The sequence below is a fragment of the Gorilla gorilla genome, chromosome 6, assembly GCF_029281585.2.
Source record: "Gorilla gorilla gorilla isolate KB3781 chromosome 6, NHGRI_mGorGor1-v2.1_pri, whole genome shotgun sequence".
Classification (NCBI taxonomy): Eukaryota; Metazoa; Chordata; class Mammalia; order Primates; family Hominidae; genus Gorilla; species Gorilla gorilla.
The window spans coordinates 82,312,006-82,329,226 of record NC_073230.2 but is presented as its reverse complement, the minus strand read 5'-3'; the positions used below and the strand labels follow the sequence as shown (position 1 = coordinate 82,329,226).

The following is a 17,221-nucleotide window of genomic DNA, read 5'->3' as shown; positions in this document are numbered from 1 at the left end:
GCAACTGAGGCAGCAGGAGAGAATCCCTGCAGACTGTTCCTGCATTACTACGATTCTCCCAGGGCAGATCTAAGGGGGGAATCAGCAGACACTTAAATGAGAGAATGGAAGTGCTGACGGACGTTTAGAGGCGGTCGAAATCTGGAGCACGGAGAGGAGGAGGAAGGGCTGTTAGGGGTTAGGGGGAGTGGAGACGACGTCCGCAGCTGAGGCTGGTGACACCCTCCACGCCTCCGTAAGCGTAGTCCTCCCAGATCTTCCCATGCAGCGCCTGTTCGGTGCAGCCCGACCCTGCCCTCAAACCCAACACACGTCTCTCCGGCAAGCAATCGGGACCCTCCCTCTGCCCCACACTCTAAGGTCCCCAACACACGGTGACTTCACCCAGGCCCTTCTCGCTCCGGCCCGAAAACCCAAGACTTACCCTCCTGGGGTTCCGCAGCCTCTGCCCCACGGCTCCCGAGAGGCCGGGGCGGGCTGCTGTCGCTGGCGCGCGCGTCTGCTCGCGAGGTCCCCTCCTGTCCACCTCACCAAGGCTGTTCTGCTCCCGAGGGGCCCGGGCCGGGCCTACGGGGCAAATCCAGGCGGGTGTCCTTCTCGGGGCCCAGATCCGCCTCCCTGGGGCTCACGGTACAGCGACGGCCGGGGCCAGGCCGCCGAGGACACACATGCGGGCCAGGCCCAGGTCCCGCCGCCACCTCCGCCACCTCCCGCCCGGCCCCTCTGGCCCGAGCGCCGCCGGCTCCGGGGTTCACGCTCGGGGGTCCCAGCTCGAGCCTCTACCCGGCCCGCGCGAACCCTGGGCCGCACAGCTCCCGCCCGCCTAGGTGCTGGCTCGGGCCGTCAGCGTCCAGCCCTGCAGACTCGGTGATTCTCGTCCACTAGAGGCCAAAGCCTGGGAACGAGAGCAAGGGATGACCTAAAGACGCGCAGGAAGTGAGGGCAGTGCGGAGGTGGCGCGCATGTACGAGCACGCACGCGCGAACACTCACGCAGGGAGAGGTGCTCACGCGCAGGAGTGCACCGGAAGTCCGCCTCCCAGGACACCCACCGCTGGTCCCGGGACAAGTAACGGACTCTATTTCCCATGAGGCTACGCGCCCTCCCATGTTTAGGGGCCGTCTTAAATGTCTCTACCCTGCCTAAAGGTTAAGAAGCTCCAGCCTACGAGCTTTACGCGCCCTCCAAGTTTAGGGGCCGTTTTAAATGTCTCTACCCCGCTTAAAGGTTAAGAAGCTCCAGGCTATGAGCTTTGGCAGCCCTGAACACCGGACTGAACTTCACCTTTGTCTTTACTCCCTTTTAGGGTCAAGTCCAGGGCTCCGTTACTGGGTCCTGGAGCCCAAGTCCTTTGGGTTAGAACCGAGTTTCCCATAAGGAGAAGGAAAGGAAAGGGTGTATCATGGTCACTGCTCTGAAATGCTGAGAAGTTTCACTCAACTACTAGGACAGGATAAATGCCCAGCGATGCTTTCCAAGGAACAAAAAGAAAATAGAATTTGTAGCCGGGCGTGGTGGATCACGCCTGTAATCCCAGCACTTTGGGAGGCCGAGGCGGGCAGATCGCGAGGTCAAGAGATAGAGATCATCCTGGCCAACATGATGAAACCCTGTCTCTACTAAAAATACAAAAATTAGCTGGGTGTGGTAGCACGTGCCTGTAATCCCAGCTACTCCGGAGGCTAAGGCAGGGGAATCACTTGAACCTGGGAGGTGGAGATTGCAGTGAGCCGAGATCAGGTCACTGCACTCCAGCCTGGGAAACAGAGCAAGACTCCATCTCAAAATAAATAAATAAATAGATTATTTATAAATAGATTATTCTGTTAACCCAGAATATTCTCTCCACAAATTCAGAAAATAAAGAAAACAATTTTATTATTGAATAAGCATTAAACCAGACTGTGATGCCCATCACAGGTGATCCATTAATGAGAAGCAAAGAGAAATAAACCCTCCTTTTTTTTTTTTTTTTTTTTTTTTTGAGACAAAATCTTGCTCTGTCGCCCAGGCTGGAGTGCAGTGGTGCGATCTCGGCTCACTGCAACCTCTGCCTCCCCGGTTTAAGCGAGTCTCCTGCCTCAGCCTCCCAAGTAACTGGGACTACAGGCACGTGCCACCACACCTGGCTAATTTTTTGTACTTTTAGTAGAGATGGGGTTTCGTCATGTTAGCTAGGATGGTCTCGAAATCCTGACCTCGTAATTCGCCCGCCTAGGCCTCCCAAAGTGCTGGGATTATAGGTGTGAGCTATGGCGCCCGGCCAAAGCGTCCTTTTTATATAGCCTGGCAGATACAATCCATTGCATACACGCTCTCAAGATAAATAGTAACTCATCCTCATGCAAAAGGACTTGCTATGCAGTTTTTTTTGTTTTTGTTTTGTTTTTTTTTGAGACAGGATCTCATTCTGTCATCCAGGCTGGAGTGTAGTGGTGTGATCTTCTTGGCTCACTGTAACCTCCACCTCCTGGGTTCAAGTTATTTTCATGCCTAAGCCTCCCGAGTAGCTGGAATTACAGACATGTGCCATCATGCCCAGCTAATATTTGTATTTTAGTAGAGACAGAGTTTCGTCATACTGGCCAGGCTGGACTCAAACTCCTTCTTTCAATTTCTGTGTGGCTTCAAGTGATCCGCCCGTCTCGGCGTCCCCCAGAGTGCTGGGATTACAGGTGTGAGCCACCGCCCCTGGCCTGCTATGCATTCTTAAACACTCATCCTAAATTCACCTGGAGATCAACGTGGCCATCCATGCTAGTTAATTACCTGTATCCAATGAAAAAATAAAACTTCTCACATCTCCTTGACAAGCAGGTAGTAACAGCTCAAGGTGCCTGGGATAAACTCCCTAGGCAACAGGAAGATAGGGACACTACCTTCCTCGAGGTTTACATTTCAAAGACAAGAGTCTTAGGCTCTTAAGAAAAAAATTCCTGGTTTGTGACCAGGCACAGTGGCTCACGCCCATAATCTCAGCACTTTGGGAGGCCGAGGGTGGTGGATCACTTGAGGTCAGGAGTTCAAGACCAGCCAGACCAACAAGGTGAAACCCTGTCTCTACTAAAAATACAAAAATTAGCCAGGTGTGGTGGCAGGCGCCTGTAGTCTCAGCTACTCAGGAGGTTGAGACAGGCGAATTGCTTGAATCCGGGAAGTGGAGGTTGCAGTGAGCCGAGATTGTACCCCTGCACTCCAGCCTGGGTGACAGAGCGAGATTCTGTCTCCAAAAAAAAAAAAAAATTCCTGGGTTGTAATGTTGGCAAGAAGTTCATTTACCTTTTTAAAAGATTTAGATACATATCAAAGGCACAAAAGAAGTTATTTATATTACAAGGTTTATCAAGGAAATACTCTTTAAAAAGGAGAGGAGATAAGGTTAATTTCCCTTTTGGCAAGTAAGACAAATGTAATCTTGTTTTTTTTTTTGAGAAAATCCATACAGTGAGGGCTGGGCATGGTGGCTCACATCTGTAGTCCCAGCACTTTGGGAGGCCAAGGCAGGTGGATTGCTTGAGGCCAGGAGTTCGAGACCAGCCTGGGCAACATGGTGAAACCCCATCTCTACCACAAATACAAAAATTAGCTGGGTGTGGTGGTGTGTGCCTATTGTCCCAGCTACTCTGGAGGCTGAGGCACGAGAAGTGCTTGAACATGGGAGGCAGAGGTTGCAGTGAGCTGAGATTGAGCCATTACAATCCAGTCTGGGCAACAAGAGTGAAGCTCTGTCTCAAAAAATAAAAAAATAAAAATAAAAAACAAAAACAAAGAGCCTCTTTTCCCTCTCCCTGCCAGAGAGTTGTCTTCGGTAATTTCATTCCCTTTTTTCCTGAGGGTTCACTGGGTTTCTGGGTCCCAGAAGGGGAAGTTCTCTTCAAGGTACAGAAACCACGACTCCACAGAGAACCGCAGAGATGGCAGCATGACCAGACCTTGGACAGGTGTGGGGAGGCTGCTGGGCTGAGACTTGGACTGAACTTCCGCTGCAGGTCGACTGATTCCCATCAGCACCAAAGCCACTGGAGGGGGTCATCCACTAAAAAATGAAGAGGGGGCGTGGCTTCGAGGCTGTTTCAGAAGGTCCCACTGAGCCAAGCACTCAAGGCCTGGCCACAGCCCTCCCAAGTGAGGCCCAGATTATATTTCACCATGCTCAGAAAACCTTGTCGGCTCATTTCAGTCCATAGTGATTTTGCTTTCTTTAGGATCTCTCTTGCACTGTCCAACCCAGAGAGTTTCAAATCTGAATGGATTCCAATGACGGAGCTAAATCAGGCCCCACCTCAGTTTTTGAATTACAATCAATAGGGCTGGGTCCCAGCATCTGTATCTTAACGTTCCTCCATGTGATCCTCATGCTGAAAGGCTGGTATTTGCAAATCCCTTTTTTTGGGGAGTGAAGGGTTTTTTTTTTTTTAGAGAGAGGCCTCACTCTGATGCCCAGCCTGGAATGCAGTGGTGGATCACAGCTCACTGCAGCCTTGAACCCCTGGCTGCAAGAAATCCTCCCACCTTAGCCAACCAAAGTGTTGAGATTGCAGGAGTGACCACTGTGTCTGGCCAGGAAAGCCCTTCTGTTTCACTTGAATGATATTTCTGCCGCATACCTACAGTCATTGTTGTATTCAACTGCATCACTGCAGGAAAAGAAAAGGTGAGAGGTGACTGTTTTGCTTTTTTCTGAACATATCAGACCAAATCTGGGCTGTTTAGCCTTTTTTTTTTTTTGCGATGGTGTCTCACTCTGTCACCCAGGCTGGAGTGCAGTGGTGCAATCTCGGCTCACTGCAACCTGTGCCTTCCAGGTTCAAGCAATTCTCCTGCCTCAGCCTCCCAAGTAGCTGGGATTACAGATGTGCACCCCCACGCCCAGCTCATTTTTTCTGTATTTTTAGTAGAGACGGATTTAAACATGTTGGCCAGGCGGGTCTCGAACTTCTGACCTCTGGTGATCTGTCTGCCTCTGCTTCTTAAAGTGGTAGGATTACAGGCATGAGCCACCGCGCCTGGTTTGCCAATTTTTTGACAACGTATCAACATCATTTACGATGGGCACGGCCTCAGTGTAGTGTGTCTAGACAAGGTGGCCAGAAGAGAGAGGAATATGCAAACCAGGCTTGAAGATGGGTTAAATGAGAGCTTTCCATTCCACAAAAGAGAAATTTTAATGGGGTCAGAACATTGATCTTCTAGTATCTGAAAGCCTGTTAACTAGGAGAGAGAGAGCAAACTATTTTGTTGTAGGAGGACCCACCCAGCTCTGACGGTTTAAAGCGTCATGAATGCGAATTTGAACTCCAGAAAAGCAGAGCTTCCTAACAATGGGACTTCCACAGCAATGGGATCGGCTTCCTCTTTCAGTTTGTGCCTTTTCTATGAGCGAGAGACTCCTAGGAAAGCCTCAGCCCATTAGGAAAACTTGTGGGAACTCACTCACAGGTTCTTTATTTTTTTTGAGACGGAGTTTTGCTCTTGTTGCCCAGGCTGGAGCACAATGGTGCGATCTTGGCTCGCTGCAACCTGCGCACCATGAGTTCAAGTGATTCTCCAGCACCCTCTCCTGAGTAGCTGGGATTACAGGCATCCACCACCATGCCTGGCTAATTTTTTGTATTTTTAGTAGAGATGGGGTTTCACCATGTTGTCCAGGCTGGTCTCAAACTCCTGACCTCAAGTGATCCACCCCCTTTGGCCTCCCAAAGTGCTGGGATTACAGGCATGAGCCACTCAGCCAAGCCGGGAACCCACAGGTTTTTTGGATGGTCTCTGAATGTCATGCAACTCTTTTATTTTTTATCAAAAAAATTTTTTTTGACATAATATCTTGCTGTGTTGCCCAGACTGGAGTGCAGTGGCAAGATCATAGCTCACTGCAGCTTCTAACTCCTGGGCTCAAGTGATCTTCCTGTCACATGAGTCTCCCAAGTAGTTGGAACACAGGTGCCAGCCACCACACCTGGCTAATTTGGTTTGGTTTTGTTTTTTTAGAGATGGGCTCTTGCTATGTTGCCTATACTGGTCTTGAACTGCTGGCCTCAGGCAATCTTCCTCCCTTGGCCACCCAAGGTGCTGGGATTACAAGCATGAGCCACTGTGCACAGCTGAAATTTTTCGACTTAGTCTTTTTGTACATGCGATATTTTATTCATAGAATCCATAAATGGAAGGGAAATTTCTGAGTTCAGAGCAATACATATGATACAAAACTTGATATATAGACTAGAGTTTCTTAGCCGAACTGGAGGGGCTGGCTTAGGTAATCCATGGATTCCCTGAAATTGGGAACACCATTGGAAATATGTGTGAGCTCAGGGGCAGTTTCCTGTGATTTTCAGGCCTCAAAATGTCTCTTGGACTCAAAGTTGCCTTAGGGCAGAGGAAGCGTGTACCCCCAGTATAGAATCTCGGACAGTGAATCTTAGTAAACATTTGGCAGAAAAGCTCTGCCAAATTGAGTGCTCTGATGTGACTTTTTCATCAAGTCAATATTCCTGGGATCTCTTGTACATGATAATCTCACTCTTGTACATGATAACCTCACTCTTGTGAGGTTTCATCGTTTCTGCTTACCCTAGTTTTCTTTCCCACCCTGTTCCCTCTCCCACCAGACTGGACTCTGAAATGGGCATGTACAGAGATGAAGAGACCCCAACATGCTTCAGGCTTTGAGTGGAGAGGACACAGCCTCTGCTGGGACAGGGAACAGAGGGATGTGGAGTCCCTGAAGATGCTTTTGGACAATGGTCTGAGGTTGGGACAGTGGCAGGAGATACCATTCACCCAGGATCTCTAGGACAAGAGATCAGCCTGGCAGTTACATGTGTTTTTCTTCAAACTGGTTGCCAGGTTGGCATGAACGATGACATCAGAGATTCCGACCTTCCTGATTGGAGGGACCGGACGGACTCCGTGGGTGCCTGGAGATCAGTTGGACAACAGTATCTTCTCAGAGCTGTTCTCCACTCCTGACTTCTCCTAGGCTTGAGAATTGATAACATACTCTTCTGGATTCTAGCAGTGTCCAGAAGAAGGCCATGGACAGAACAGAGACTAGGTTCCGTAAGAGGGGACAGATTACGGGAAAGATCACGACCAGCCATCAACCGCACCCCCAGGATGAGCAGAGCCCCCAGCGGACCACTTTGGGGTACCCCCTCCAGGAGGTGGTAGATGATGAAGTGTTGGGACCATCAGGTGAGGGGACTGGAGGAAGAAGAGGTGGGATAGGATTGACAAAGACGAAGGAAGGGGGCCGGGTGCCGTGGCTCACGCCTGTTACCCCAGCACTTTGGGAGGCCGAGGCGGGCGGATCACCTGAGGTCAGGAGTTCAAGGGCAGCCTGACCAACATGGTGAAACCTCATCTCTACTAAAAGTATAAAAATTAGCAAAGTGGTAGTGGTGCACACCTGTAATCCCAGCTACTCAGGAGGCTGAGATAGGAGAATCACTTGAGCCTGGGAGGAAGAGGTTGCAGTGAGCTGAGATCACACTACTGCACTCCAAAAAAAAAAGAAGGGTCAGCGGTCAGGAAGGAGAACCTGAGGAGGGTGTGTGGGAAGAATGGAGAAATTCAGGCTGGGTGCAGTGGCTCACACCTGTAATCCCAGAAGTTTGGGAGGTCAAGGCAGGCGGATCACTTGAGGCCAGGAGTTTGAGACCAGCCTGGCCAACATGGTGAAACCCTGTCTCTACTGAAAGTACAAAATTGAGCTGGGCATTATGGCAGGCACCTGTAATCCCAGCTACCTGAGAGGCTGAGGCAGAAGAATAAACGGAATCCGGGAGATGGATGTTGCAGTGAGCTGAGATTGCACCACTACACTCCAGCCTGGGTGACAAAGCAAGATTCTGTGTCAAAACAAAACAAAACAAAGCAAAAAAGGAGGGACTCAGAGAGCCAGGGACCAGGGAAGGACATGAAGCAGTGTTTGGAGGACAGAGAGAGAGAAGAATGGGCAGGGGAAGGGGCGGCACATGGGGTTGAGCAGAGGAGAAAATCAGAAAGATGGCTTAGAGAAGCCAGCAGTCTGCGAGTCTGGGGAGGATGGAGAGTGGTTTGGGGTTTTGGGTCGGGGTCTAAGGTGATCAGATGCAGAAGCATTACACGGTGGCCTGGTTTCTTTACTCAGCCCCTGGGGTAGATCCCAGCCCCCCATGTGGGTCCCTTGGCTGGAAAAGGAAGAAGGAGTGGTCAGATGAATCTGAGGAGGAGCCGGAGAAGGAGCTCGCCCCTGAGCCTGAGGAGACCTGGGTAGTGGAGACGCTGTGTGGGCTCAAGATGAAGCTGAAGAAACAGCGAGTGTCACCCATCCTCCCTGAGCACCACAAGGACTTCAACAGTCAGCTTGGTAGGAGGACACCCCAGAGAGCACCTCCAATCCTGTTCTTTCTAAAAAGAGGAAACTTCCAATAACCACACTTTTCCAAAGGGAAAGATATGCCCCCAGTGGGTGAGCTCTCCACGCAGGAGGACTCAGAAGTGATCATTCATGAGGGACACTTAGGAGACGATAGAGGACTAGGCTAGACTTGATAAAGGTCGGGGCTTGGGATGAGAAAGCTTGGTTTTGGGCCAGGTGCAGTGGCTCACGCCTGAGATCCTAGCACTTTGGGAGGCTGAGGCAAGAGGATTGCTTGAACTCAGGACTTTGAGGCTGCAGTGAGCTATGACTGCACCACTGCACTCCAGCCTGGGTGTCAGAGCAAAACCCTGTGTCAAAAGAAAAACGAAGGCCGGGTGTGGTAGCTCATGCCTGTAATCCCATTACTTTGGGAGGCTGAGATGGGTGGATCACTTGAGGTCAGTTGTTCGAGACCAACCAGACCAATATAGCGAAACCTCATTTATACTAACAATACAAAAATTAGCCAGGCATGCCTGCTATCCCAGCTACTTGGGAGGCTGAGACAGGATAATCGCTTGAACCCAGGAGGCAGAGGTTGCTTTGAGGCAAGATAGTGCCACTGCATTCCATTCTGGGTGAGAGAGTGAGACGCTGTCTCAAAAAAAAAAAAAAAAAAAAAGAAGGAAGGAAGGGCCCAGAAGTCAGGAAGGAGCACGTGAAGAGGGTGTGTGGGAAGAATGGAGGTACTGAGGCAGGGTGCACTGGCTCACACCTGTAATCCCAGCACTTTGGGAGGCCAGGCAGGCAGATCACTGGAGGCCAGGAGTTGGAGACCAGCCTGGCCAACATGGTGAAACCCTGTCTCTTCTCGAAGTACAAAAATGAGCTGGGTGTTCTGGCGGGCACCTGTAATCCCAGCTACTTGGGAGGCTTAGGCAGGAGAATCACTGGAACCCAGGAGGCAGAGGTTGCAGTGAGCCGAGATCGCACCACTACACTCCAGCCTAGGCCACAAAGCAAGACTGTTTCTCAACAACAACAACAACAACAACAAAAAAGGGACTCAGAGAGCCAGGGATGAGGGAAGGATATGAGGAAGTGTTCTGAGGACAGAGAAACGGGAGAATGGGGAGGAGAAGGAGCGGCACATGGAGCTCAGCAGAGGAGACAGACAGAAGGAAAGACGGCTTGGAGAAGCCAGCAGTCTGCGAGGCTGGGGAGGATGGAGAGTGGTTTGGGGTTTTGGGTCGGGCTCTAGTGTGATCAACTGCAGAAGCATTACACCGTGGCCTGGTTTCTTTACTCAGCCCCTGGGGTAGATCCCAGCCCCCCGCGTAGCTCCTTTTGCTGGAAAAGGAAGATGGAGTGGTGGGATGAATCTGAGGAGTCATTGGAGGAGGAGCCACGGAAGGTGCTCGCCCCTGAGCCTGAGGAGATCTGGGTGGCGGAGATGCTGTGTGGCCTCAAGATGAAGCTGAAGCGACGGCGAGTGTCGCTCGTGCTCCCTGAGCACCACGAGGCCTTCAACAGGCTGCTTGGTAGGAGGACACCCCAGAGAGCACCTTCAATCCTGTTCTTTCCAAAAACAGGAAACTTCCAATAACCATACTTTTCCAATGGGAAAAATATGCCCCAGTGGGTGAGCTCTCCATGTGGGAGGAATGTGAAGTGATCACTCATGAGGGACACTTAGGAGATGATAAAGGATTAGGTCAACTTGATAAAGGTCAGCACTTGGGATAAGAAAGCTTGGTTTTGGGCCAGGTGCAGTGGCTCCCGCCTGAGATCCCAGCATGTTGGGAGGCTGAGGCAAGAGGATTGCTTGAACTCAGGACTTTGAGGCTGCAGTGAGCTATGACTACACCACTGCACTCCAGCCTGGGTGACAGAGCAAAACCCTATCTCAAAAGAAAAACCAAGGTTGGGCACAGTAGCTCATGCATGTAATCCCAGCTACTCGGGAGGCTGAGACAGGAGAATTGCTTAAACCCGGGAGGCAGAGGTTGCAGTGAGCCAAGATCAGGCCAATGCATTCCAGCCTGGCCCACAGAGCAAGCCTCTGTCTCAAAATAAATTAATAAATAAATAAAAATAAAAATCAAATAAAGAAAAACAAAACCAATAAACATAGAAAGTGGTTTCAGCTGTGCCCTCTGGAACTTAATGTCTCTTACTGACTTTTCTAAACCTAAGTGTCTCCATCCATAGTGAGGGATACCAAGGCCATGGTCACACCCTGATGTGTGACTGTCTCATGAGGAAATGATGGGAATTCCTTTATGACTCTGCAGTGGTCCCTCCGTGTCTGCTGGAGGGGGTCCTGGCTGATTCCCAGCTCTACATCCTGTAGATTCTCACACCCAGGGCCTCCTTCGGCCTCTTCTCAGGGGAGTCTCAGAGCAGGAGCCTCTCTCCCTTGCCCAGTGAAAGTCATTCTCCCCTCTCCCATCCACCTCACCCGCGGCCACAATCCTGAGACCTCCCCCCGGGAGGCACACTTCTCCTCGCTGCCCTGCTGCTCCCACGGAAACCCTGTCCTGCTTCTCACACTGACATCTGCTCTCTAATCACAGAGGATCCTGTCATTAAAAGATTCCTGGCCTGGGACAAAGATCTGAGGGTGTCAGACAAGGTAAGGTTGTTCTCCATGTAACTGTTCCTGTTCCAACGCATGGCTGGGGGGAGGGTGCAGCTTCCAAACCCACAGTTCTCCCTCCACCACCTCCCACCAGATGCTCCTACAGTCTTTTTTTTTTTTTTTTTTTTTTTTTTTGTGAGACAGAGTCTTGCTCTGTTGTCCAGGCTGGAGGGCAGTGTCTCGATCTTGACTCACTGCAGCCGATGCCTCCCGGGTTCAAGTGATTCTCCTGCCTCAGCCTCCAAGCAGCTGGGATTACAGACATGAACAACCACGCCTGGCTAATTTTTGTGTTTTTAGTAGAAACGGGGTTTTGCCATGTTGGCCAGGTTGGTCCTGAACACCTGACCTCAGGCGATCCACCCACCTTGGCCTCCCAAAGTGCTGAGACTATAGACGTCAGCCACTGTGCCCGACCAGCTCCCATGGTCTTGAGTCTTGGCACCCACAAATTTTTTTTTGTGAGACAGAGTCTAGCTCTGTTCCCCAGGATGGACTGCAGTGGCATGATCATAGCTCATTGCAGCCTCTAATTCCTGGGCTCAAGCAATCTTCTTTCCTCAGCCTCCTGAGGAGCTGGGACTAGGCACATGCCACCATGCTCAACTAATTTTTGAAATGTTTGTAGAAACAGGGTCTCACTAGTTGCCCAGGTTGTTCTCAAACTGTTGGGCTCACGTGATCCTCCTGTCTCCACCTCTCAAAGTAATGGGATCACAGGCTTGAGCCGCCACTCCGAGCTATTCTTGGTCTTTTTATGATTTGCCAGCATCTCCCTCAGGATTCTGCTGGTCTCTTGCAGAGTGAATGAGTGGCCCCTGCCTCTCCTATGGGTCCTTTGGGATCTGAGCTCTGGGCCACAGTCTGGCCGCAGCCCTGAAGCTCCTGGCCCCTCTACTCTCAGCTCTTCGGGACAGTTCTCTGCCTGGCACACAAAAGACCCTCCTGACACCAGCCGACCTAGACACACCCCCTCCAAAGATCCCATCGGAGCCCACCATCCTGGGAGCATCACCCAAAACCCTTCCTCTGGCTTCTCGGATTTGCATCCGACCTTCGAATACCCCTCCATCCAGCAATTTCCAAATGAGTACAGTCACCCCAACACTGAGGTCCCTTCTCTGATGGGCAGCCCCTCCCCAGACCCTCATTCCCCCTCTCCACAATCTTCCTCTTCCAAGATGTGACCTCTCCCTCTCTGTGTTCCTTTCTCTCCATCAGTATCTCCTGGCTATGGTCATAGCGTATTTCAGCCGGGCCGGCCTCCCCTCCTGGCAATACCAACGCATTCATTTCTTCCTGGCTCTGTGAGTGGTTTGCTGCCTCCTATCCATCAATATCCAATGCCCTGGGACAGCGGGGGAAGTGGGACTCCAGCCTTTCATTTATTCTTTCACCTATTTGTCCTCTTTACTCTGTGTACAAAAAAGAGGATTATACTATCATAGACTGTTGTTTCTAAACAGAAACTCAGGCTGGGCACAGTGGGATATGACTGTAATCCCAGCACTTTGGGAGGCCGAGGCAGGTGGATCACCTGAGGTCAGCAGTTCGAGACCAGCCTGGCCAACATGGCCAAACCCCGTCTCTACTAAAACTAGAAAAATTAGCTGGGCATGGTGGTGTGCACCTGTAATCCCAGCTACTCAGGAGGCTGAGGCAAGAGAACCCTTTGAACCCAGGAGGTGGAGGTTGCAGTAAGCTAAGGTCGAGCCACTGCACTCCAGCCTGGGTGACAGAGTGAGACTTTTTCTCAAAAAAAAAAAAAAAAAAGCCAAAAAAACAAACTCCAATGCCAGTGTACAAATAAAAGAATAAAACAAAAGGAACCATAAACCACTCCTAAGGGGAAAAGAAAAGGAGTGGAGGAGCGGACATGCCGCTTCCTCCAGCAAGCAGATGTTTCTGGTTCTTTTCTCTCTCTCCTTCCCACATCAACCACAAACGCCATCGACCTCCTCTGGGTTCCCATGACAGAGGCCACAGTTCAGGTTCCCCTCGCATCACTCGAATCCACTGTCAAATGCTCCCTGCTGGGGTCTCCTGGAGTCTCTCCCCAAGCCAGGGGGCTTCCTAGTGCAGCCTGAACATCTTTCCAAAGCACGACAACCTCACTGCCCACCTGAACAACTTCCTTAGCTGATGCCTTTCTCTATCGAGGCCAGGGTCCACAGTGTCAATTCTACCCTCTCTACAATCTCTACAAGCACACTGGCTCGCCATCTTGGTATTTCCTGGCTCGGCTTCACTGCTCCTTCCAAATGCCCTCCACTCGACTTTGTGTTTGTGTTTTCTGTCTGGGTGTCCCGCACACATGTGGCTCTGAAGGGAAGGACCCATTCCTTGAAGTCAGTTCACCCCACAGCCTCTGTGATGCCTTCCCTCATCTTCCAACTTCTGCATGCCCATAGCTCTCTAGTTACATCCTGGACACTGGGATTAGGTCATCTGCCTTGATTACTCCCAGCCCCATTAGACTAGATGCCTGTAGAAGGCAGGGTCCTGGCAAAATATCAATGTATTCAATTTCTTTCATTTTTTTGAGACAGACTTGCCCTGTCCCCCATGCTGGAGTGCAGTGGTGAGATCATAGCTCACCGCAGCCTCCATATCCTGGGCTCAAGCGATCCTCCCACCTCAGCTTCTTTATTAGCTCCGACTACAGGGCTGTGCCACCACACCTGGACAGTTTGTTTGTTTGTTTGTTTATTGAGACAGAGTCTTGCTCTGCCTCTCAGGCTGGAATGGAGTGGCCCAATCTCAACTCACTGCAACCTCCGCCTCCTGGGTTCACACAATTCTTATGCTTCAGCCTCCTGAGTAGCTAGGCCTAACGGGTGTGCCACCGCACCAGGCTGATTTTTGTATTTTTAGTAGAGATGGGGTTTCTCCGTGTTGACCAGGCTGGTCTCCAACTCCTGGTCTCTAGCGATCCACCTGCTTCAGCCTTCTAAAGTGCTGGGATTACAGGCATGAGCCACCGCGTCTGGCATATTTCTTATATTTTTAATAGAGACGAGGGTCTTGCTATGTTGCCCAGGCCCGTCTCAAACTCCTGGCCTCAAGTGATCCTCCTGCTTTGGCCTCCCAATGTGCTGGGATTCCAGGCGTAAGCCACCACTCTCAGCCACCAGTTGGGTTTTTGTCTCCATCCTGAAGGAGTGGGAGACGCCCTTGATCAGGTCTCTGTCCAGCAGAGCCCTTCTGAGGAAGGCGTGGCTCTCTGCAGGGTGGGTGCCAGTCCTGAGCTAGGGACGGTCCCTTACCTTCCTCTCTGGGAAGCTGACCTCAGCCGGAGGTCTCTCCTGGTGGTGCCCCTGAGCAGCAACCTGATTTCTGTCCTCAGCTACCTGGCCAATGACATGGAGGAGGATGACCAGGACTCCAAACAAAACATCTTCTACTTCCTGTATGGGAAGACCCGCTCCCGCATACCCTTGTTCCATAAGAGTCGGTTCCAGTTATGCCGTCGCATGAACCCGAGGGCCAGGAATAACCGCTCTCAGATAGCCCTGTTCCAGAAACTTCGGTTCCAGTTCTTCTGTTCCATGAGCGGCAGGGCTTGGGTTTCCCCGGAGGAGTTGGAGGAGGTGAGTGGGGCCTGGGGAGGTGGAGGAGGTGGGGAGGAATTGGGTGGGCTGGAGGCTGGATGAGGGGAGAGAGGGGTATCCTGGCGAGTCCCCGTCTTCTCAAAGGGCGTTTGTTTTTCCAGATCCAGGCTTATGACCCAGAGCACTGGGTGTGGGCGCGAGATCGCGCTCACCTTTCCTAGAGCTCCAGGGACCGTGGAGGCCTGAGGTCATCGGCCTGAGAGAAGGTACATCTGCATCCTCCGGGGTAAAGGCAGAATATTGGGGTCTATTTTGGAAATCCGAGGAACCCAATTGCTTGATCCGGCTTCAAGCCTGGGCAACGTGGCGAGATCCCCTCTCCACAAAAATACAAAAATTAGCCAGGCGATGTGGGACGCATCTCTACTCCCAACTACTCAGGAGGCTGAGGCGGGAGGATCGCTGGAGCTTGGAAGGTCAGGGCTGCATGGAGCCCTGATCCTGCCACTGCACTCCAGTCTGGGCGACAGAGTGAGACTCTGCCTCAAAAATAATCATAAATACTGAGTTTGGGGAGGTTCATTATGATTGACGCACTTGAGTTACCGATTTGGGTCGAGGGTTCAGTGAAGCTTTGGTTTACATCTTGTGCAGCTAACCACGTTGAGCACAGAGCATGAGACTTCATCATGAGGAGGTAGGATTAAGGATTAGGCTTCTGGACTCGTGGTTTGTGATGTTGTCACATTAGAAACACATCTAGCATGGTTACAAGTTTAGATCTTAAGTGACACAAAAGGCCCCAGCTGTGATGAAGTCCAAAGCCACATTGTCTGAGGGTGCCCTACTCCCTGGGCAGACCCACCCAAAGTCCTTGCTATGAAGCAGATCACTGGGGCTGACCTTGGGTGTATTCAGTGAGTTTTGGAGTCAGGGTCACCAAAGTGTGAGTATCACAGTTGAACACGATGGTTCAGAAGCAGGGTATAGAATGAAACGCAGGAGATAAAATTGCATTTCTCAATTGCTCTGAACTCTAGACTTGACATGGGATGTGAATAACCTTCCTGTCTAGAGAGCTGCCTCCTTGAAGTGTGACATCGTCTCTCTCACTTCCAGAACACCGGACCCAGGGGAGATGTGGATTTTCAGCAGGAACTTTATTCCAATGCTAATGGCAGACACCAGGAAGAAGGAGAGGAACCATTTTTGCAGATCATCTAGAAGAACCTGGACCATTCTTGATGGAGCTGAATACAGTGATCATGTTGTCCTCCTAGGAGCAGGGGGAGGGGGGTGGGGTCCTTCTAGGAGTCCTTGGAGAAAAGCAAGAAACCAGGAGTATTTCCAGTTCCACCCTTTCCTGCGGCACCACCACCCTTTTTATATTGCTGAATGCCCACCTCCTTGGGGCAGAACCTGGAGGTCCTCTTTCTTACGGACTTGGTTGCCACAGTCCAGGAGCATTTGAAGGCACAATGCAGGGGCTCAGATTGGCACAGAATTCTTTGTGAAATATCAGTGCCACAGATTGTAACAGATAGCTTCATGCACACTCTGCATTTTATTGGTTTGTTTGGAAAATGTTGGCCATTGAATTATTCGTAGATTTATTTCAAATAGTTTGGAAATTGTTGTACTTTTGAAAACATGCTGTTCCTGTAGTTTTTTGGTGAGAGTTATAGCTGTTATATATACATAATTTTCTTTTCATTTTTAAGAGACGATTCTTTTTATCCTAAATATTTTATTATCTTTAAATTTGTTTCTGTATTATTATATGTGCTCCTGAAGCGAGCACTCTTTTTATCTATGATACTTCCATAATAATCTCTTCTATTTATAGCTATTGGTAGTTCCCATAAATTCTGCTGATAGAAATTTTTATTTGCTGTTTAGGTTTGTGACTGAATTGTGAGAATTCAGTTGTGATTTTTAACATGTCTCAGATATATATACTAACATGTCTAATATATACTATCTATTTTATTGGTTTATTTTGAAAAACATGGGCATAGAATTATTTAAATATTATTTTATTTATTTAAATATTTATTAAATATATTTATTTATTTAAATATTATTACTTTAAATATTATTTTAAATATTTTGGAAATACTGGTATTTTTGAATAGATGCTGTTTCTATAAAGCTGTGTGATGGGTGTTATAACTGCTATATACACATACATATAATTTTGTTTTCCTTTTTAAGAGAGGATTCTTTTCATCCTAAATCTTTTACCTTTCAATCTTTGTATCTATTATTACACGTGCTGCTGAAGGGAGCATGGTTTTTATCTATGATACTTAGTTAACATATATATTACATTTATAGCTATGTAGTAGTTCCCCTAAATTCTTGTAAAAATAAATTTTTGATATTTCATGTATGTTTGAAATGTGAGAATTCAGATGTAATTTTTTACCTTGTTTTGGCATGTTTGTATGTTACTTTAAAGAGGATGTGTGTTCTAAAGGAGGACATGAGCTGTGTGTTTTCAAGAGAACAACAGAGTGCGTCTCTTGGGGAAACATAATAAAAATGAACTTTTCTCACCTTCACAGCAATTGTGATCATATTGGTCTGGATTGATTATTTGCTGCCCAGTGATATTTTTCCTTAATCGGGTTGTGGTTATTTGAACGTATTTATTAGCTCTGGAAGATAATCCTGTGCTGTTTT

At 49.5% G+C, this 17,221-nt stretch overlaps 1 protein-coding gene across 1 annotated transcript; it reads left to right on the top strand.

Annotated features, from left to right (window-relative positions):
- The first annotated feature begins 6,645 nt into the window (after positions 1-6,645).
- On the top strand, positions 6,646-15,772 carry LOC115935261 (speedy protein E18-like). The gene is made up of 8 exons (XM_031012719.3): positions 6,646-7,194; positions 8,132-8,350; positions 9,655-9,885; positions 10,921-10,979; positions 12,207-12,292; positions 14,332-14,575; positions 14,698-14,802; positions 15,656-15,772. Exons 1-7 carry the CDS (start codon positions 7,035-7,037, stop codon positions 14,755-14,757), a joined length of 1,059 nt encoding a protein of 352 aa, XP_030868579.1. The 5' UTR covers positions 6,646-7,034; the 3' UTR covers positions 14,758-14,802; positions 15,656-15,772.
- The last annotated feature ends 1,449 nt before the right edge of the window (positions 15,773-17,221 follow it).

What these genes read in the sequence shown, in the direction of transcription:
- LOC115935261 (XM_031012719.3), top strand. Translation starts at nt 7,035, where the DNA reads ATGGACAGAACAGAGACTAGGTTCCGTAAGAGGGGACAGATTACGGGA. An exon ending in TGAAGTGTTGGGACCATCAG is followed by an intron (nt 7,195 to 8,131) that starts GTGAGGGGACTG and finishes TTCTTTACTCAG; the next exon opens with CCCCTGGGGTAGATCCCAGC. An exon ending in GGCCTTCAACAGGCTGCTTG is followed by an intron (nt 9,886 to 10,920) that starts GTAGGAGGACAC and finishes CTCTAATCACAG; the next exon opens with AGGATCCTGTCATTAAAAGA.